Source organism: Bidens hawaiensis, unplaced genomic scaffold, assembly GCF_021521415.1.
Source record: "Bidens hawaiensis isolate Kalapana, Puna unplaced genomic scaffold, B.hawaiensis_p1.1 tig00000820_1, whole genome shotgun sequence".
Classification (NCBI taxonomy): domain Eukaryota; kingdom Viridiplantae; phylum Streptophyta; class Magnoliopsida; order Asterales; family Asteraceae; genus Bidens; species Bidens hawaiensis.
The window spans coordinates 4935163-4957578 of NW_027491048.1; the positions used below are offsets into that span (position 1 = coordinate 4935163).

The 22416-nt window shown below is 35.4% G+C and overlaps 3 protein-coding genes and 2 pseudogenes across 3 annotated transcripts; 3 read left to right on the forward strand and 2 right to left on the reverse strand.

Moving 5' to 3' along the window:
* Positions 1–1284: 1284 nt before the first annotated feature.
* LOC143540715 (NADH dehydrogenase [ubiquinone] iron-sulfur protein 5-B-like) lies at positions 1285–3293 on the reverse strand. The gene is made up of 2 exons (XM_077033703.1): positions 3123–3293; positions 1285–1571 (listed from the first exon to the last, which is right to left on the reverse strand). The coding sequence occupies exons 1-2, from the start codon at positions 3270–3272 to the stop codon at positions 1470–1472; spliced, it is 252 nt and encodes an 83-aa protein (XP_076889818.1). The 5' UTR covers positions 3273–3293; the 3' UTR covers positions 1285–1469.
* A 1349-nt stretch (positions 3294–4642) lies between these two features.
* On the forward strand, positions 4643–8220 carry LOC143540726 (UDP-glucuronic acid decarboxylase 4-like). Its single transcript, XM_077033713.1, has 8 exons — positions 4643–4944; positions 5734–6032; positions 6307–6454; positions 6593–6672; positions 7031–7114; positions 7239–7313; positions 7397–7489; positions 7990–8220. Exons 1-8 carry the CDS (start codon positions 4659–4661, stop codon positions 8218–8220), a joined length of 1296 nt encoding a protein of 431 aa, XP_076889828.1. The 5' UTR covers positions 4643–4658.
* Positions 8221–11544: 3324 nt separating this feature from the next.
* LOC143540736 (divinyl chlorophyllide a 8-vinyl-reductase, chloroplastic pseudogene) lies at positions 11545–12970 on the forward strand (annotated as a pseudogene).
* A 1475-nt stretch (positions 12971–14445) lies between these two features.
* On the forward strand, positions 14446–15467 carry LOC143541642 (CASP-like protein 1E2 pseudogene; annotated as a pseudogene).
* A 2991-nt stretch (positions 15468–18458) lies between these two features.
* LOC143541652 (uncharacterized) lies at positions 18459–19634 on the reverse strand. The gene has a single exon (XM_077034420.1). It carries the CDS (start codon positions 19632–19634, stop codon positions 18459–18461), a length of 1176 nt encoding a protein of 391 aa, XP_076890535.1.
* Between the last annotated feature and the right edge of the window lie 2782 nt (positions 19635–22416).

Below are 22416 nucleotides of genomic sequence, written 5' to 3' on the forward strand. Positions count from 1 at the left end.
AAAAGTGCATGCAAAAAAGACCATACCTATATGCTTTTTTTTGTTACTATTTGTAGTTATAAAAAATATTTTAATTGGAGAAAATGATAATATGTTATGTATTTATTGATTATTAGTATTTTAAGAGATCTTTGATGATATTATTATGCAACTAATGTTACTATGTTAGTATTTATTGAGCATACTTTCGCTTTTGTCTTCAAATGATACAGGCGCTATTTTATTGATCATATTTACGTATACATTGGCTTTTTGTGATCGAATGTGTTTTTTGTTGGTAAGATATAGGGATGAGCTCGGTGCCTAACCGATATCGGTACCAAAACAATTTTCCCAAAAATCTTGGTATCGATACTGAAGATCTAGGTTCGGTACCGATACCGATTACCGAAGGCGTCTATGTGCCTTTAGTTAACATGACAATTAAATATTAGATTTCATTTGTCTTCCACTTGAATAAAAGGAACCATCTTTTCGAGCAAAACCCTTCGTCCATAGATCTCACACACTCTGTCCATCTTTTCGAGCAAAACCCTTCGTTCATAGATCTCACACTCTGTCCATCTTACATATTGTGATCTACACAACATAATCCCTTGGTTTAAACAAGTGCAACCCACACCAAGGTGAGTTACTGAAACCGAAGTGAGGCAATATGCACGCAACAGTGCAACACATGCAAGACGCAAAGTATTTATACAATGTTTAGAAAAAAGATAAAATTTTATCATGTAGCCGAAATTTAGATGTAAATACCTATGCACAACATAAAAAAACCTATACGTGTAACCTCTCAGATGCACAAAATCTTCATTTGCACAAGAGGCACTCCTCAGGTATATGGGTGTGAGATGCGTCATGTACATGTGTTGTCTTATGCAGTTCAAAGCGTAAGACCATTGCCTCAGCCCCACTGTTTTAAAATAAGCATAATGCCATAACTAATAAACATGAATGGACATTCAGTTATTTGGAGTATTGTCCATAGCTTTGTTTGCATATTATGAGATATTTTCAGGGTTTTGAGATTTAGGATTTCGGCTTATATTTGCAGGTTATTTATGAAAACTTTGGCTCCAAGTATTGCAATTGGTGACGGTCGAATTAGGATGTGAGGGTGGCTATGGTTGTAGGGAGGGCCGGGACATGTAGCATTTGAAGACAGACAGTGGTGCTGGAGAGAGAAACTGACATGGGTGGCACTTATTTTTCTATACCTGTGGTAGTGATATCTTCGATTTGAAAATACTATATAATCACATAACGCGCATATGTGAGTATGCATTACACACAACAAAAAAGGGTCTATGATTAACATTAAAACAAAATGTGCTCAAACATAGCATGCTGCTGATGAAACAGGTACTCAAATCGCTTAGAACAACAAAGGGGTGCACCAAATTTCCAGAAATAAAATAGATTGCACACTTCAATCATTATTAAAAACCATGAATTTTGAGAGTTTTACACTAATGATGAGGAACTCCATCCCCATCTCCACTATTTGGTTTCTGTGAAGCAGCTCTTATCTGGCGCTGCTCCTCTTTGTAAATCCGGTTTCGCCTTTGAAACTGTATCAAATTCCAAAATCAGATTAATATACTAGTGAAGAGAGAATTCTCAAAATGGTTTTTAATCGAGTTTCAAGTAGTAAAGTACATATTCTAGTCTCTGATTTTTTTGTACATAACATAGTATCTGTAAATAAGTAAATAACACATATGATGAATAATACATGTCGCCAACAATATAAAGGGTAGCTGAAGACATCCGTCAAATGAAACGGTATCTGCTATCTAGTGGGGACTAGGTTCCTTCTAATTTTATTCTCTCTCATAACATGTAAAAGTTACAAAACTAAATGATTGATTAATACTATTAAAATATACATTATACCTTATAGAGATGACTAACTGTGACAACATGTTAAGATATAATTATATAGAATTCCAGTGAGATACACATCCATTTATGTGAAGCCATCCTAAACTGCATAATCAACATACCACCACTACATGACTTGCATAGTGTGTACTGTGAGTGTGCAGGATTGTCAAAATCAACAACTCTAGTGTTGGATTCCATTATTCCAACTTTTAAGAACTTCCATTTTCTTCTCCATTGTACAACTTGAGATTTAAAATAAAATTGATTACACTTAAGTATGTGCATAAATGTCTATTACCTTTTCTTTTGAATTTTCACAATAATCTATCAAGCATATATATACTAATATTCTTAAGCAATTAGACATTTGATCAACTTTACTTCTTCAGTGAAAGAGTATACTAAAAATAAACCAGTGACATAGACAAAAACCACGTAATATGAAGGAAAAAAAACTGATTGGTCTAAATTATTGTATATAGAGTTTCAACTGACAATCCGACATCATCTCAAACAAAACCATAATGCTCCTACAATATTAACAAACACCTTACACGGTTACAACTATATTCAACACTACAAAATAATGCAAATATTCAATAAAACATCAAATCCAGCAAAACTATTTTATGCAATGCCACATAAACAAAAACAGCTGCACAACCAAGCTTAATGCTTGTTTTTTTTTAAAAAAAAGCACCTGATGCGCAAGACGAACAAAGCAATCATGTTTGGGATAGAGTTTGAAAAGCCAGGATTTGGAGCTTTTAAAAAACTGCTTTTTAACCCTTTCAAAAAGCTAAAATAAAAAGGATTTTCGAGATTGCCACACACAATTTAAGTTATTGGCTTTTTAAAAATACCAATAAGCCAATAAGCATTTTCCAAACTCAATCCCAAATATGCTCAGCGCCAGATGTACGTCTTGGTCAAAATTGGTCAAATCTAGGGTTTGTAAGAGACTGATATGTCAAAACAACGAAAAGGTATGAAGAAATGAATCATCTAAAATCATCAAAACTATCACACACTATTTTCCCATAGCAAGTTATAGCTAGATTTATTACTTACTAATCAGCTTCAAAATACTAATTCCAACATACATCAATTAGGGTTTGAAATAAGCTAAATACAATAGTTCTATTACAGCATCAATCAATCATATAGCGATGTTCAATTTGGAAATGAAGTTAAATTAATAAACAAATCACACGATAATATCAATTCGAATGTACCTCTTTGGAGTGGTGAAGGCATTCGAGATAGTCTTCACGGAGAAGAGAGCAGTCTTTAGGCTCTCTGCAACGAGACATACACTCGCTGAAATCCATCCAGAAGTCGTAACATCGTCCTTTGTTGCCTGTAATCCCCCAACCGGACGCCATGGATCCTGCACGATTTGACCTTACGATTGATCTCCTTCTCAACCTAATCAGTAATTATGGTTGATGCTGCTCTGGTTGCCCAACTTTGTTTTTGGGTCTCTTGGGCCTTAGGCCTTTTTTTATAACTGTTTTCATGATCCGCTTCCAAACCCCAAGCCGATCAAAGGTCAAAATCCAAACCGATTGCAACTTGGTCGAGAAACTGGTTTCAACCCGAACTGAAACCAATTATAAACCGGTTTTGAATTTTGTTGACCAAACCGAAACGGTTTCAACCCAAACCGGTTTTAAGTTTTAAACCGGTTTGTGCACCTCTACTTACGGGGAAAGTTAACCTACAAAAGAAATTAACATGCGAATTGCGAAAATCAAGTAGGGTAATTATGTAATTCCATATAATTATTCTACAATGTAGTTACATAATTACACTATATGTATATACATACTCTACTTAATTCTCACAATTAGTACGTTAATTTTTTTTGTCTCCAAACCTATATACTTATTATTATTATTATTATTATTATTATTATTATTATTAAGTGGGTTAACATGCATTAATTAGTGAAATGCATATTGTGAAATCAAGTATATAGTTGTCGCAAAATCTCACACCTTCGCCCTTACTAGCTCAACATTGGTTCACCATCCTACACTATTCTCATGGACGCCTATTGATAAGTTATGGGTTTATGAGTCAAATACAACAAAAATGAAATTATTTGAAACATGTATTTAAGCTAACGGAGACATGAACCCTTAACTTATGTCTCATGATTGCATATTTAACTCAACAACTTAATTTATAACTTAAACTTAAACCTAAACCCATGCTATAATTCACTTATCAAGCTTGATATTTCTACCCCTCCTCCCCTGTATGGTAATATTTTCTACGAATCTAACAGGATTCGTCGTTTGTCTTTTCTTCACATGTAAAAACCATCTATTGAATCAGATTCTAGTCACCCTTAAACTTATTTGAACACATTTTTTTATTGTAATTAGTTCCAAAAATATTTATCTCTTGGCTACAAGCTTCAAAACTATGTCAGCAACTGTGTACGAGTGTGTGTGTGTGTCACAACTTTTAGTAAAGCATAAGTTTTGTTAAAACTTAAGTTGCTTACATAAACTAACGACACCTACACACTATTGATGGATCATGCACAACATATAATAAAATATCATAGATAGATATATAAATCACCGTCTATTTCGACCTTCCTTTCGTTTCACATAAAGCATGCAATAATAAGATCTACAATCCCATGAATCAATCCCCATATATATAAATATTATTATCATCCTTTCTCAACAGCTAGCAATCAATTGATCTCCTAATAATCATCGATCACATCCATGCATGCATAGATTTTGATCAAAATGGCGCCAGAAACCATTAATCAAAATGAAGCACAGATCATGAACCCTAATAAAATATTCTCATTCTCAATCAAAGAGTCCATCCGGTACATGTTTCAAGGACACCGCTTGCTTTTTGTTTTCATTGGAATCGCCATTGCAGCTCTTGTTTCCAACATTGTCGTCGCCTTGCCGTCCATGACTCCGCTGCAATATGAACAGATTTCCGGTTCATTTTATGTTGCCGAGCTGACTTCCTTACCTCGTAGGATAGCCTACGAGCTTCATTCCAGCCATGTGAATGCCGGTAAGTACGTATATCCTTTTCCGTATTGTTTTTTAAAATTATTTCATGTATAGGGTTTATGTTATGATTTGTGGTAGGGATGAGTATTAATTAATTGGACCGAAATAAGTTATCGAAACCAATAACAGACGATTCAGTTTTTGTTTTCCTTGAAAACTAAATGTAATGGTTAGGTTTCGGTTATGCTTCATTCCAAACCGAACCACACCGAATGATTGGATTTATGATCAAAGTTCATTATTTTGGTCCAAAAGTTGCATGCTCTAAATTCATTAACAAGTGGTTAACAAAAATAAAAGCCAAAAGTTTTAGGCACAAATTCATTCATTTAAAAAGGGTGTCTCTCATCGACCGCTCCCACAACCTAAATGAGGGATGTAAATCAAGTCTCCCAAAGTAAATCGAGTGGTGCCAGAGTTTGATCCCTAAACCTCCACAATAGATTTCCACTTCCTTAACACTAAGACGCGAGCATAAGGACACAAATTCATTAATTTAACATTTTTAGCCCAAATTTATAACTGATAAGCATAATTGAACCGAATCAATACGAAAGACCAAAACTGAACGATTTGCTAAAACTGAAAACAATAACTTTGGTTTTTTGTTTGGTTTTAGCCTAGAAATCGACTCATGCACACCCCCTAGTATTATGTGGCATTATGAATTTACAAAGACATTATCAAAACAAAAGATGGATCAATCCATGTTTAAGATTAAGAATTCTAACATATTTGTTTCTTCTTTGAGAATATCAAACTTGTTGAGTTTATGTTTGATTTGATGCAGGTGGCAAGATCCCTCTTGGGTTAAAGTCGAAGCGTTTGAGGGTGTTAGTGACGGGTGGATCCGGGTTTGTTGGAAGCCATCTGGTGGATCGTTTGATGGCTCGTGGCGACAGTGTAATTGTAGTCGATAATCTCTTTACTGGTCGGAAAGATAACATACTACACCATCTTAGGAACCCTAGGTTTGAGCTCATTAGACATGATGTGGTTGAACCCATTTTGTTAGAGGTTGATCAAATCTATCATCTTGCTTGTCCTGCTTCCCCGGTTCATTACAAGTACAATCCCATCAAGACCATTATATCCTTGTATAAGCGGTTTGCTTAGGATCTTAATACACGTGAATATGATGACACACAATTTTATACGATTCCTAAAACGCACACAATCATTGAATCATACATATTAAAGATTCACTAATTTTCAGTAAAAATAATTTCTTTATGAGTCTTCTGATACTTTTAAACGAGTCCCCTAGAATAAAGAAATTGCTGATTCAAAATTTATGTGTAGAGTGTAGTTAGCATGTTGATTTGGGTTTATCTTAAGAATCCTTAACTAAGAGAGAGATCACAAGACAAATGTGGTTGGAACGTTGAACATGCTAGGACTCGCAAAGAGGATCAATGCCCGATTCTTGTTAACGAGTACTAGTGAGGTCTATGGTGATCCCCTTGAACACCCACAAGTTGAGACCTATTGGGGCAACGTTAACCCTATCGGTGAGTCTATCTTGTATAAATTATGTTTTAAGTATACAAGTGTTTTCACACCCTTTTTTAGTTTTGTATATATCATGAAATACATTGTTTTAGCCTTTAGGTTGATGGTTAATCGGTTTTGGGTACATTTATGGACAGGTGTTAGAAGTTGTTATGATGAAGGCAAGCGAGTTGCGGAGACACTTACCATGGACTACCATAGGGGACTTAACCTTGAGGTTCTTATGATCTTCTTCCAATACTCAGCCAAAATAGCAAATCTAGAAAATCCTATAATTATTTTTAGAATTGGGTTGTTTTGAAAATGGGTGATGACTACATGGGTCTTTAATAAGTGTGAAATCGGATATTTTATGATCTTCATACGACCCAAGTGACCTTTTCTCCCTACCATATGGGCTATATTACTATCCAAAACGGTCCATTTGACCACTTTTCGCATACAAAATGACCCATATGACCATATGGGCATATGATATGTCAGTGATGTCTAGATAATGTCATCGTTGTATGACTACATTGTCAACCACTTCTTGACTTCATCACATAACATGTTTTTGATGATATTGTTTGCAGGTGAGAATTGCTCGGATTTTCAACACATATGGACCACGAATGTGCCTTGATGACGGACATGTTGTTAGCAATTTTTTGGCTCAGGTGTGTATTTAGAAACTCAAGATCAGCAACTGATAAACTTTATAATTTTACATAGAATGTGAAAACATTAAACAAAAGTATCCATATTCAATAAACTTGTTGTGATGTTGTATGCATGAACTAGGTCTTGAGGAAGGAACCGATGACTGTTTATGGTGACGGGAAGCAAACTAGAAGCTTCCAATATGTTTCCGACTTGGTAATTAAAGCTAGTTTTCGTATAACTTATGGCTTTATATCACAATAAATTATGAAATATAATGTGTACCGGATGAAGAATAGGTAGAAGGTTTAATGAGGCTGATGGAAGGAGATCATGTTGGGCCGTTTAATCTAGGCAACCCCAGTGAATTCACCATGCTCGAACTCGCAAAGGTTACCCTTTTCACCATCATTTGATTTATTACCTTAAGCAAAATTGAATTTTAATAATTCAAGCCAAAACTCATTGGCCGCTAATAAATTACACTAACAATGTGATCAATGACACCTCTAACTTTCACATTCGTTGTCAAAGCAGTCCCACTTTTATAGGAAAATCCCAAGCTATTAAATTGTTTATCAGGGTAAAGATAATTACAATTCAGGTAAGTATGGGTACCCTTGGCAACAATTGTGAAAGTTACTATTGTCATGTGTCACATTGTCAGTATGGATAATTAACACTCCATGGATCATAGTTTGAACTATGAAAGTCCAAGATTTTTATTAGTTACTACAAAACGATTACAATAAAGTGGCATGCAAACAGGCAACAAGCTGCGCCGCAACCCCCTTTTGAATAGCAAAGTCAACTATTAAAATCCGAATTGCCTAAAACTTATAAGGTGGTTCATTTAGATTTAAGAAATTATTAAAACTGTTATATACTGCAGGTGGTGCAAGACACGATTGATCCGAATGCAAGGATAGAATTCAGGCCAAACACAGAAGACGATCCGCACAAGAGGAAGCCAGACATTTCAAGAGCTAAAGAGCTTCTAGGATGGCAGCCAATGGTGCCACTCCAGGAAGGACTTCCAATGATGGTATCAGATTTTCGGCAACGCGTCTTCGGCAACCTGAAAGAAGGCGATAGGAGTACAAACACATTTCCGGAAGTGTAATGCATGTGTTTGGGTTAGTAGAGACTAAAGACTAAAGAGAGACCTATGTATAACTAAAGGCAACAGAAAGTAAGTTGATCAACCAAAGGAAAACATATGAAGAAGTATATTGTGTATTATATAGAGGATATATAATAACAGAGAGAAGTCCAAAACCAACTACCAAAAGATCATCCAAGTTAATGTATTTGTATATGTATCTCAGCAGGTTTGAGTGGGTGTCCTAACTCCTAATGTATTTGATTAAAAATCCATGTGATATTTTACATAGTTTACAGTTTTACAAATGAGTTTGTTCTTTGTTTCTGTTTAACCACTGCAGCAAATAGTACTGATAGGATATGTGGTCTTTTATCCTAATTTCAAGTTTTATATGGAACAATTTAGTCTAATTAACCTTGTGTAAGAATATAAAGTCACTACTGAAAAAGTTAATAGAAGATGTGAGGCATTCGTCAGCGTAGGAAGGCCAACCGAGCGAAGCTCCTTTGGCCGTTCCATGATTCTGTATGTTTGAATTTATTTTCGTAAATATTAAAATGAATTACAAAGTCTCGTTTATAGTTTTGACAGATTTGTACATTTCAGAGAGTTTCAACTGATTCAGTGATATAAATATAGACAATGAAATAATGTAACCTATATCATCATTCTATAGGCAGAAATGTATTTCAAATTGCGCCGACATATAAGTAGAATTTAAATAATGATTTTTCATATAACATTCTCTTAATATGTTTAGTTTCTCCCACTGAGCAGCAAGCATGTTGCTGTGACTCAAAGTATAACCAATTGCCTGAGTCTTCTTCACTATTTCACTTAATTTATGAGTGTTTCTGTTATTATCCAGATTGCTCGTCTGCACAAACTGTGGTGTATGTACATACGAGTTTCAAATCATTTATTTTCTTCAGAGTTGGTGGCCATGAGAATTTTTTCCACTGCAAGAAGTGTGGTATGCGTTGATACCTTTGACTTTTGCTAGTCAAACCGAGTGCCATTTTTTCATTAAACGACATCACTTAAAAGAGTTCGTTTCTATATGCTTAATATTTCTGTTTATGCTATTTGCATGTTCAATGCTCAGGATGTTGCTATCCTCAAAAACTACAAAACAATCATTCATGTGTTGAAAACTCTATGCACCATCGTCACATATGTTTTTTGAGTTTTTTCCCTTTTAATTTATTCGAATCCAAGATCACTCTTTAGTTCTTTAAAAATCGTTGGACTTTATTTACAGTACTTAATCGACTCACTTAAAAAGGCTGCTGCCATAGTGTCATGAAATGTGGACACACAATTACATTCAGAATGTTTTAACGAGATGATACACCGTAAGAATTAAGCATTTCTAATATTCTTCGGGTTCTTTTATGTATCTTGTATAATTTTAATTTTTTTTAATAGATTTTCCTGTCCTGTATGCTCCAAGTCAGTTAAGGACATGTGATCTGTTGCCGGTCGAGGGCTCCTTCTCCTCCCCCCTCTTCAAACTCCGATTCGTCTTTTCATAGAGAAATCTCTGATCAAGGATAGAACAAGATCCTTTTTGCATCATATCTAAGGGATTCTTTGATTCGGGTCAAAGAAGCAATGTCACTCGATCCTTATCAAACTGGCTGCAAGTCCGTGAGGATCCCACCAGAGTGCCTTCCACTTCTAATAGGCCACGAACTAGACCAGAATCATTCTCAACGAGTCCATAAGGAGTGATCCCATTATTTTCATCAGGTCCGGGTAGAGACCAAAGATTATTATTAACTTTCGTACGGGATGTAACCCCTATGCCACATAATGGTTGTAGGCCCCCGAAAAAAAGACGTGTGTAGAAATTGAAGAGATTTCAATGACAAAAGAAACAAGAGAAATAAATGGTTCAATGATCAGATCAAATAATATTATTACGGTTTGGGAGAAAATAACAGTATCTAATCGGACACCACAGTAGAAGTGTATTGAATCAGCGGCAGACAGTAAGCGTCTTTTATATAAACGCTTTATTCTGTCTCCACTTATGAAAGTATCTATGATTTGGAAGACTAGATGAAATGAATTTAATAACTTTTATTGTCATCAAGTGTTTGCTAACATATACAGTATTGTTTTATATTCAGCTCCATATTCTTGGTTGATCACCTATGACATAACAACACGTGTTGATGAAACCTAGCCAATGCATGCTCATGTTTTCAAGCAGTTTCTAGACGTTTTTAATTTGTTTCAAGCACATGTTAAATAAGATTTTACTAAGATTTTACTATGTACGTTTGTTTGTTTACAAAATCACGCAAGGGTTTGGCCAAAATGACAACTAACGAGTCATGCATAATCTACTTAATTAAGCAGCGGTCTGAGGTTTGATTGCGTTTATATTAAGTATTGGTATCAGCGATCTACTTTTTCTAAGACATGACTAACATACGTGACTAATGTTGGATTGAAACCTCTACGTCTATTTGGAAGCTACAACATGTAAATTCAAAATTTGTGAACATGGGTAGTTTATAGGGATGAAATTGATATGTGAGCTACTCGAGATTGGAATGGTAAAACCCATTTTTATAATAATAAAGTATTTAACCATATAATTTAATTAATGATAGTGTCTAAAACATAGGTGTTCGATACTTGACTTCAAACCAATTAAACCTAAAATCAAATCGAAACCCTTTAAGACGACGTAGGAATTATGTATACGGTTTCTGGTTCGGTTTTAAACCAAAACCAATAAGGTAAACAGTTTTCGGTTCTACGAAAATTAAATCATGTCAAAACCGAGAAACCCACATTACATATATTGGGCTATGGTTTTATTTGTAAACCCCATTAGACATCTAGCCTATTACAAAACCGAGTACTTGAAATCCAAACCAATAAATACTCATCTTATTAGAATTCAAATTTTCTGATCTGATACCTAATTAGAACTCGATTTTCAGTTTAGTTTTATTAATTTTGATTTCGGTTCGGTTAGATTTTCAATGCAAGAAAGCTAATGTCCACAATAGGGATGAGCTTGGGATGATACCGGTACCGATCCCGAAAATTTAAAATATTTGGATCCGATACCGAACTGAACCATACTGGTATCAGTACCGGTATCGAAAACACCAAACTTGATACCAGTTCACTACCGACAGTACCAACCAATACCGAAAACGCTCATCACTGACCTAAGATATATGAGGACTTACTATAAGAGGGTTTGGGTGGGGGTGGGTTATGATTTATGAAAGTATGAAACACCAACCAATCATTTGGATTCGTCTATCAAATCAGATAAAAAAATAACAACAAATGCTTCCTTCATCTTCATCATCATCATCATCATCATCATCTCCTACATCTTTCACTCATCATCTTCAAGCTTAAACCATGTCCACTTCATCCTTCTTCCACACCATCACACCCACTTATTCAACCTCAACCTTCAACAATCTCATCTCACCACACAAAATCCAACTAAACCCATCTCCATTCTCACTCAACACATCCAAAACCCACATCCAAATTCCAAAAAGATTCAATCTTTCAGCCACTTCAACCCCAGCAACTCTCAATTCACCCCCTAAATCATCATTCCGAGACAAACCCACAAAAGATATCAACGTTTTAGTAGTGGGTTCAACCGGATACATCGGTAATTTTGTGGTCAAAGAATTGGTCAACAGAGGGTTTAATGTGATTGCAGTGTGCAGAGAAAGAAGTGGGATTAGAGGTAAAAACAGTAAAGAAGATACATTGAGTAAGCTTAATGGAGCTAATGTTTGTTTTTCAGATGTCACCCAATTGGATGTGTTACAAGAAAGTTTAAAAAATTTAGGGGTTTCTATTGATGTTGTGGTGTCTTGTTTAGCTAGTAGGTCTGGTGGTGTTAAGGATTCTTGGAAGATTGATTATGAAGCTACAAAGAACAGTCTTGTAGCCGGTAAGAATTTTGGGGCGAAGCATTTTGTTTTGCTGTCTGCGATTTGTGTGCAAAAGCCCCTTCTTGAATTCCAACGAGCGAAACTGAAATTCGAAGCGGAATTGGTCGAAGAAGCGGAGAAAGATGATGGTTTTAGTTATAGCATTGTTCGGCCGACGGCGTTTTTTAAAAGTTTAGGGGGGCAAGTTGAGCTTGTGAAAGATGGGAAGCCATATGTGATGTTTGGTGATGGGAAGTTGTGTGCTTGTAAGCCGATAAGCGAGCCGGATTTGGCTTCGTTTATTGCGGACTGTGTGCTGAAACCAGACAAGATTAATAAGATTTTACCGATTGGTGGGCCCGGGAAGGCGTTGACACCGTTGGAACAAGGGGAAATGCTGTTTAAACTTGCGGGAAACAAACCGAATTTTATTAAAGTTCCGATTGAAATTATGGATTTTGCGATCGGTGTTCTTGATTTTCTTGTAAACATATTTCCTTCGTTGGAGGATGCGGCGGAGTTTGGGAAAATTGGGAGGTATTATGCGGCCGAAAGTATGCTTATCTATGATCCGGAAACAAAGCAGTATAGCGATGAGGGGACGCCGAGTTATGGGAAGGATACATTGGAAGATTTCTTTAAAAAGGTGCTTGAAGAAGGGATGGCAGGGCAAGAACTAGGAGAACAAACAATTTTCTGAAAGTTTTGAGTGTGGTAAAGGTGTGTATTTTGCAATATGTTGTGAATTATATGCCATTTTTGGATATATGATGTCAATTGTATTATATTGCTACACTTGCTTACCAGTTTGTGACTAGAAATTTGAGCAGTTTCTTGTGCTTATGTTAGTATGGTTCTAATTCTCAGTCTCAATGTTATTATGGGCTTTTGCTATTTGTAAATCTTGTTAACCACTTTATTGAAATCTACTATTTAACAACATATATATACATTTTATAGCTGTTATGCCAATGGGTAGAGTTTCTTGAATTCGCCAAGATTTGATTTAAGTACGTGACTAGCAATGAGATTATAGGGGTGTTTGGGATTCCTTATTTTGCCTCCTTATAACTTTTCATTAAGTTAATAAGTTACAAAAGTGTAACTTATGGAACTTTTCCCCCTCCCAATATAAGCAATCCCAAACACCTTATTACTTTTCAAAAAGTTTATAAGTTATAAGTTGGTGAAAATAAGCAATCCCAAACACCCCCTATGTGGGAAAAGATATTTCAGGTTCGGGACATGAATGGTAACAGGTGATGTTTGTCTGATTGTTCAAAACCGATCTCCCAAACACCCCCTATGTGGGAAAAGAAATTTCAGGTTCGGGACATGAATGGTAACGGGTGATGTTTGTCTGATTGTTCAAAACCGATCTCTTACTCGTTTACCCACATCGAAATCAAATATAATAATTTCTCCTCTCAACCCTTAAGTCTTAACCCTCATAAATTCATAAGTCAAATCATTAACTTCTTTTCATATCAGATTCATAACTTCTTTTGAGTTCTTGAGTTTAATACACAAAACTCTTGTTTGACTTATGTTTAGCACACATTCAATCCACTCGATTTATGAGTGTATTAACGTGTGCTCTTACATGTTGTGAACGTTTAAATTTGTGTATTGATTAGTGATGTGTACTCATGATTAATTATTGGTCTAGTGGTATGTTGCACTCCTATAAATGTGAGTTAACGGCGGTCTTTAGTGACAAGCGGATAGTAGAGTTAAACTAGAAGTGGATGGTGGCGTTTGAAGCCGATTTAGGTGAATCAAAATACAATAATTCATTCCACAAGAAGATAAGATACTGCATTCTCCTCACAATGTCACACATGTGAATTCTAATTTCTAATTATCTCAAATTTCAATTGTTTTTATAAAATTATGAACCAAAGTAGTTATTAAGATATCTATGACTTAACACCAAGTCAAAGGGCTTTTTTTTTAGTTTTATATATTTAAAGAAAAAACATGTTTTCTCACATTGTTAAACAATAAAAATAAGAATTTATTTTTTATTTTATTTAAATCATTTTATCTCAAACATTCCAAACAAAATGTGGAATTAAAGAAGAAGGTGGTGTGAAGGATTAGCACAAAAACTGAAAACAAGAAATCATATTTTCTCACTAAAGTTTTAAAATGGTATCTCTCTAAGCATACTTTAAATTGTTTAGACTTTAGATCAACTAAATTAATAATTACATCTAAACATGTTACAAAATACTCTTCATTTTTATAACAAGTACACGTGAATACCATATTCTAGTTTCATCATATCCGATATAAGATATTAAACAAAAAATATTTGAATTTGAAACAAAAATATTAGAACTGTATTTTGTTTTGACACCTAATATCCCCTATATAAACATGTATATGTGGACTTTCAATTACTCACATTTTCACTTCAATTACTAGATTTAAAAATATGGAGATGCAGCACAAAGAGGGGATCATGATCAGTGAGGAGGTGACAATCGGAGGAGGGCTGAGGCGTACGGATCTGGCTGTGAGGTTTTCAGCGTTACTGCTAACTCTAGCGGCAGCTGTTGTTCTCGGAGTAAATAAGCAAACAACAACTATAACCGTGACAATCGCCCCTTCTATGCCACCGGTCAAGTTACCGGTCACTGCAAAATGGCTTCACATGTCTGCTTTTGTGTATGTACTCCTTTAACCAAGTTTATCATCTATTATATTTTATTATTATTGAATTTGTTTGTTGGTTATTATTCTATTTTTAGAATGAAAATAAGGATAGATATTATTAATATATCATTAATATCATTCGTTGGTTAGCTTTATCATCATCTTTTTCATGGTAATCTCATTATCCTAACACAACGTCTGGTTTTCAGTTATTCAATAAAAAAATATATCATTCAATAATATTTTTTCTTTACTATGAATTATTGATTTATTTCTATGAGCACCATGTATAATGGGTGAATTATCTTCACTTTATCTAGTTTTATTCAATTTTTTTGATGCTATAGGTACTTTGTGATCATAAATGCAATAGCATGTACTTATTCGACGGTCTCTTTGATCCTTACATTGGCAACGAAAGGTCGAAAGAAGAACGTATTAGTGATTGTAACCATTTTAGATCTAGTAATGGTGGCGCTCCTCTTTTCAGCCATTGGTGCCAGCGGTGGTGTTGGTATTATTGGTTACACCGGCAACTCACATGTACGGTGGCCAAAAGTATGTAACGTGCTTGATAAATTTTGCAACCAGGTAGCAGTGGCGATGGTGTTGTCGTTCATTGGATCCATAGCGTATCTTCTACTTGTCATCTTTGGTGTTTGCAAGAAGTTTTAAGTATCACTGATATGTTAATAATACTTTCTTTGACAACCTATCGATTCAACATTCAACTGTAAATTAAGCTCTGTATGTTGTATTTATAATGACATTTTGTTTAAATCTATATATAAAATTTGAGAACTTGTTATAAAGTCCAGGCTTAATATACAAGTGAATAATTGTTAGTTGCATTTCTTGTTATGTTTTATAACACTTTAAAAACTCAATTTTTGCCATATAAAATGCATTCATCGTATACATATCATGTTATTTTGTGAGATATTTGTTTTGCGGAGTGGAGTCTACTTTGATATTTTTATTGTTTTTTTTAGGTGAGAAGTGGTCGCGAGAGGTGATAATGGACAAGAAGAAAGAATTTGAGTTCTGACTTAAAAAAGACAACAAAATAACTAATCATTTGGGTTTGTTTATAGGCAAGGAGCTATCAAGTCCCGGATTGATAATCAAACATGAATTAACGAATAATTATACTTTCGTGTATATTACTCAGAAAATATAACTCAAAAAACTGATTACAACTCTCAAACCCTAACTCGGTTTGACCTTGATGAACCTTACCTCGGTTCGGTTGCATCTACTTCATAACAATTCCTAACTTGGTTGTCCATTTTTATAATGTTAACTCAACTTAGTTAGCAAGAAAACTAATAACCTCTTTTTAATTCTTGGGCTAGGCCTTACGCTTGGTCCAAACAACAATTGGGCCAACAATCACCCCCCCCCCCCCCAATTGTTGTATCCGACTCACCCCCAAATTTCCTACTTGAAATGGGCGGGTCTATAACTTCACGTTTGTCATCCTTTTCTTCATTCTTCCGAGGCTATTCTTGATCTCTTGCAATGTTTCTTGGGCTTCACTTGGCTTGAAGCTCTTTCTTAACCACGCATTTAATTTCTTGAACACTCTTCTTTAAACTTTGAATTTTAGAACTTCGTAAGATAAATAAAAAGATCACGTGAGGAGTTAAAGAAAGAACGACATGTTCTAAAGGTAGGACCGTAGGAGTAAAAGAAAACGTCAACCAACACTCATTATAATAAAGGAAGATTTACATATATCCCCTTATTAAGCCAATTAATTACATATTTCCCCAAACCTTAAAATCAAATTACATATTTCCCCTTTTCTTACTAAATGACCTATTTGCCCCTTTATTTTAATTTATATCTTCTTCTCCATGGTGAATCAAAATCAACTCCATGACCTTCTGTCATCCACCATTGCTTACCGGGAACCACCAACTCTATTCCGCAGTTCCGATCGATTTCACCCTTGTGGCTCATAAAACTCGGTTATAAAGCCGAACTGTGTTCCTTTCGACATCACCATCTCATTTCTTAGAAACCTCTCGACCTATGACACTCAAACCCAAAATTTTCCGATAGGATTCTTCTATTCCGAAGAGTCAAAAGCAAAACAAAACCAACTCAGATCACCAAACAAATAACCCGCGTATTTGTCTCCACTTCTTAAACACCTTCTGGTATAAAGCTCAACGTGAAGAACTCCCTCATAAAGCTGAAACTGTTTTCCGGCAAGTCCTTTCATACTCCGGCGAGTGTGTTAGTGAAGAAGACGACATCTAGGTTCTATTTAGATTAATGTATTTCGTATTTATGAGCATAAATTCATATTAATCATTCTGTGTCGCATTGGTGTTCCTTTTGGTGCCAATTAGGGTTGTAAGTTTCCGATTAGGGTTCTAAAATGGGCGATTGGGTGTTCAAGAAATTTGGATATACCTAAGTCCCCAACATGGGCTACCATGTCTTCATCAAGTAAAATATTGCTAGGCTTCAAGTCGCCATGAACAATAGTTGTTAGGCAGCTATTATGAAGATAATCAAGTGCACATGTGACATCGATAAGAATATTTATTCTTTGAATAAGGCCTAGTTTATGTGTATGCGTACTTGAATGCACCCAGTCATTTAAACTCCCGTTGGGCATGTACTCATAAACCAAAGCTTTGAAATCATTTCCTTGAAAATCAATACTTGAACATGAAGTTATTATCTTTAATAGATTTCGGTGTTGAATACTCCGCCATGCTTCACACTCCGCATCAAAGCTTCTGTTAGCTCCTTGAATTTGAAGATGTAAAACTTTGATTGCAACAAATCCAAAATCATTATCAAGGAATCCTTTATATACAGAGCTAAATCCGCCCCCCCCCCCCACCAATTAAATTGGCCTCGGAGAATCCGTTAGTAGCCCTAGCAAGCTGATTGTATGTAACTTTCAAGAATCGTTCATTCATGGTTAGTGATTGAGATAGCTGGCTCTTGCTTTTCTTCTTACGCCAAAAATACACTAAACATAATATGGTGAAAAGTGCTAATGCAATCAAAATAACTATCACCAATGGTGTAAACCATTTTTTATGTTTCTTTGTCTCTCTGCATTTTGGTAACCCTAGTTCCACCAACCCACCACAAAGCCTTATATTCCCTGAAACCGAGAATGCACTTGCATTGGCGAACACTCCTAAGACCGGTACTTCACCAACAAAATCATTAAAAGACAGGTTCAGATATTCTAACGAAAGACGTTCCAAGAATCGGGGTATTTGATCATATAAGTTATTACGAGAAAGATCGAGTTGGACCACTCCTCTCAAGGAACTTTGTGATGGCGGTATTATGCCTTGAAATAAGTTGTCATTTAGATATAAGATCGAAAGGCTAGTGCAACCACCAAGGCTAGTAGGAATGCTACCTGATAAATTATTATATGATAAATCCAGAAAACTCAACATCCTAAGTTCTCCAACCTCTGTTGGAAGGGAACCAAACAACATGTTGTTGGAAAGAACTAATGCTATTGAAAGAGATGGAAGTTGAAGAAGTTGTTTAGGTATTGTTCCACTAAGTTTATTGTCATTAAGGTGCAACTCAGACAGATAATGACAATTCCCTAGACTTAATGGTATATACCCTTCCAATTTGTTGGCCCTTAAATCAAGATTAATTAACAATGATAAGTTACCGACGGTGTCTGGGATGGGCCCTGTAAATGTGTAGAGCCGCAATACGTAGCTTTCGAAGCATACCAATAGTTGAGGGGATGTTTCCAATGAATTGGTTACCTCCTAGGCGTAAAACATTCAAGCCAACTAGATTACCTATACTTGAGGGGAGGTTTCCATATAACTGGTTTTCTAATAAATCTAAGAAATAGAGCTGATTAGACAGATTACCAATTGAAAGACCCAACTTCGTTAACTGGCTGCAGTTACTCAGAGAATCAATAAACTCCATTTCATCAGGTTCTCCATGTCCATTGAGGTTGTTATAAGCGAGGTTTAGCATATGAAGATCTCTTAGTTTTGAAAAGTTGATTGTCAACTTTCCACTAAATTTGTTTCCACTCATTTCAAGATCTTGTAATCTTGAACAGTTAGATGGGAAGGGTGGAAGAGGTCCCGTCAGATTGTTATTCTTCAATTGAAGGCCTTGAAGATGAGGGAGCATTGCACCTATGGATTGAGGAAGAATACCAGTAAGCTGGTTCACAGCTGCGGAAAACTTAGCAAGGAGTGAGAGGTTATAAATGGAATAAGGGATGAATCCATGTAAGTTACACTCTCCCAAGTAAAATTCTTCTAAGTTTTTCCAATTACCCAAGGCTTCTGGAATGCTTCCACCCAATGGATTTTGAGGAACAGAGAAGACTTCCATTGAAATATTCCCCAGGAAAGGTGGGATTCCACCTGTTAAGCTATTATCTTGTAGTGCAAGTATAGTTAGTTTCGAGAGGAAACTGATCTCTTTTGGTATGCTTCCAACTAGCATGTTGGAATATAGTCCAAGTTCTTCAAGGTTAGAACAACCAGACAAGTTAGCTGGAATGAGTCCATTGAATTTGTTATAGGCGATATGAAGGAGACGTAACTTGGACAAACGTCCAAGTTCATGAGGGACACTTCCTTCAAAGCTGTTGTTAATGAGCCAAAACTCACGAAGGAAGCTAAGGTTCCCTACATGAGGAGACAATGAGCCTTTCAGGCCTTGTGAGATCAGCCGTACACGAGTCACTCTTCTGTGACGCTTCCCACATGAAACACCACTCCAATCACAAAAATGGAAAGAGGCGTTCCACGAGCTTAGAGCTCCATATGGATCTTGAGTGATCATCTTTTTAAATGACAATAAAGCCATGTGATTGGTCTCATTTCCACCAAAGGAAACCGAGACGGTGGCAATAGTTAAAAGTAGCATAAACCAAGAAAATAGGAAAGTCATATGAAAGGAAGATGGTAAGTAAATTATTAGTTGCTTTGAGTTTATTTTGGAAATGAATTCATTGTCTCGATTAAGTATACGTGCTGCCCTTTTATATTCAGTTTACATGTGCATTCCAAATAGTAAAGGGAAGGGATAGCCATTCTCATTAGGTTATTTGTAGTGGAGGGGCTACAAAATGAGTCAAATTGCGTCATGTGGCGCCCAGTCAGCAAAAAATGGTTTTTGTTTTAGGGGTGTAATGGTATTGTAGCCTCATATAAATATGTATATATATCACGCACACATACCATTAAAATAATAATATAAACAAAGTAGACATGGGCAACAAATAATTATCGCCCAGCCCCTTTTGTCGCCCACGGGGGCGGTGTTCGCGCCCCATTTCGCCCAATATTGTAGCCCACTACGCATACCCTTATTGAATAGAGTGCACTACCCGGTCAAGCAACATTTAATATGGAAAACTTGATTTTAATAACTTAATGGACGACTTGGTTGCTGCCGGCCTGCTATCTTCTTTGCTTTAATGACTAGTCCCTGGCTCCACTTGTTTTATTTTGTCCGTTAAATCGAAACTATTTTATATCAACGTGTAATTTGGGATTGAAAGTCTTTATCGTGTGATTTGGAAATAATGTTTAATGTGTAATTTGGAACGATATTAACAGTTTTCTAACCTATCATTTAAAAGATTATGAATAGTAAATCAAATTAATACATGTAAATATACAATATATCAAATATAAACAACTAATTAAAAGTCCAAGTCTTTTATATTAACATGTAATTTCGTTGTTGTTTGCCATCTTCTCTACCTTATTGACTAGTCTACGGCTCTTAAGTCAAATGTCTTTTATATCAACGTGTAATTCGGATTGTTTTAACTTTTAAAGATTATGAATAGTTAATCAAATGAATACATTAGATGTATATGCTCTTAGTTCTCCAACCATCAAGAAACCATAATTTAAGGGCCTTAACACTTGCAAAAAATTATAACTTAGATTTATAATTGAAACTAACTCAAAATTCAATTTTTATGCACCAAGACTTCAGCTTGACATGGATAAAACAGTCCTTTTGACTGCATTTTTTGCAATAAATATGGCTAAGGGACCATTTATATAAACTAACAATAGTTGGGTTGCATGCGAACGTTTAACCAGAAGTGAAATTTTGACTAATCGCATAGACCTGGTGAAGAGATAAAAAAACCGTACAAGAGGAAAACAGTTTTTCACTATTTCTAAAAAAATTCACAACTTTTTATGAGAACGATTAACCAAAATTTAAAATGTTGACTTGATTACACAAACCTTGTGAAGAAACGTTTAAAATACCATGACAAAACGGTCAGTTCAACATCCTTTATTAACAAAGAAAAACCAAAAACAAAAAACAAAAAACTACTTTTACAACTTATTGCAAAAAGACTATTTCAACTTTGAATGATGACTTAATCCTGATGAGCAAAACCCGGAAATTTATATATAATGAAAATAAAAAGAAATTACAAAATTGTTCATATATTAATTTTAATCCCGCCAGTAAATTAAATCAAACTTTATGAAATTATGTAGTCTAATGTCAAAGTTCAAATTTCCTGTATTCCTAAAGTGTCCATACCTTATAAATTTCTACTTTGATATTTATTTTCCATACATTCATAAACACGTCAAACGATGTTTATTATTGTATGATGAAAGTTGTTATCACAGTAAAAAAACACATTCTTCTGAATTACACGACCGCTTTGAATCGAATCACCCTTAAAACTAAAATATATTTCTAACTATGATAAACAGGAGTGTGATTTTTAGGTATAATACGAATCATAAACTCAAAGCACGGCAGGAAAAAAAATAATGAAAATAATCATAAGGCTGTAAGGTATGGATGCCGGAATCCCGCTGAAATGGTGACCTGGCGAGCGGTGCCGGCGGCGAACAACACCCCAGGCGTGTTGGTGCCGCCCAACGGCAAGGAAATCATGGATATTTCACCGTCCAAATCCCCGCTCAAATCCTTCTTTGCACAATTATTCAACCCTATTTTTTGTTGATTTTTACTAAAACAACAATATAGGAAGAAGATAAAGACAACTTGTAAATTGTAAAGAAGAAGAAAATGGAGACCAGGTGAGGAAGAAGAAGTTAGCCACCTGATTGTTTAATTTTAGGGTTTAAGTTTTAAGTTGAGGCCCAACCAATGATTGTGGTTATTGAAGAGGTAGGGTCCTACACCCAACTAAAGACAACAAAAGCTTCTGCGGGCAGACCTACATCCTCCGCGGAACAGTCATTGATAACAAATTGGATCGATTAACAATAATATGAACACACAATAATATGGAAACGATTTCTTTATTATAAATTGAATGTGTTTGTGATGATTACAATCAACCAGGGAGGGGTATTTATACCCTCCGGAGACGGTTATTCGACGGTTACTCCGGCAAGGGTCGTGACGTTTCATAAAACGTCACATCTGTTCTATTTTACATATTTACAGTTTCTACACAAACTATCATCTAATTACAATTTTGGCACTAAACTATACTAACGGTATTTTCTGATAAACTTAACAGGGTCGATGATTAACTAACAATCACCCCCTTAATCTCGATCTTGTATTGCAAGGTCCTTGACACCGAGTAGTTCGCGCATCTCCATGAACTTGATTCTTGGTAATACCT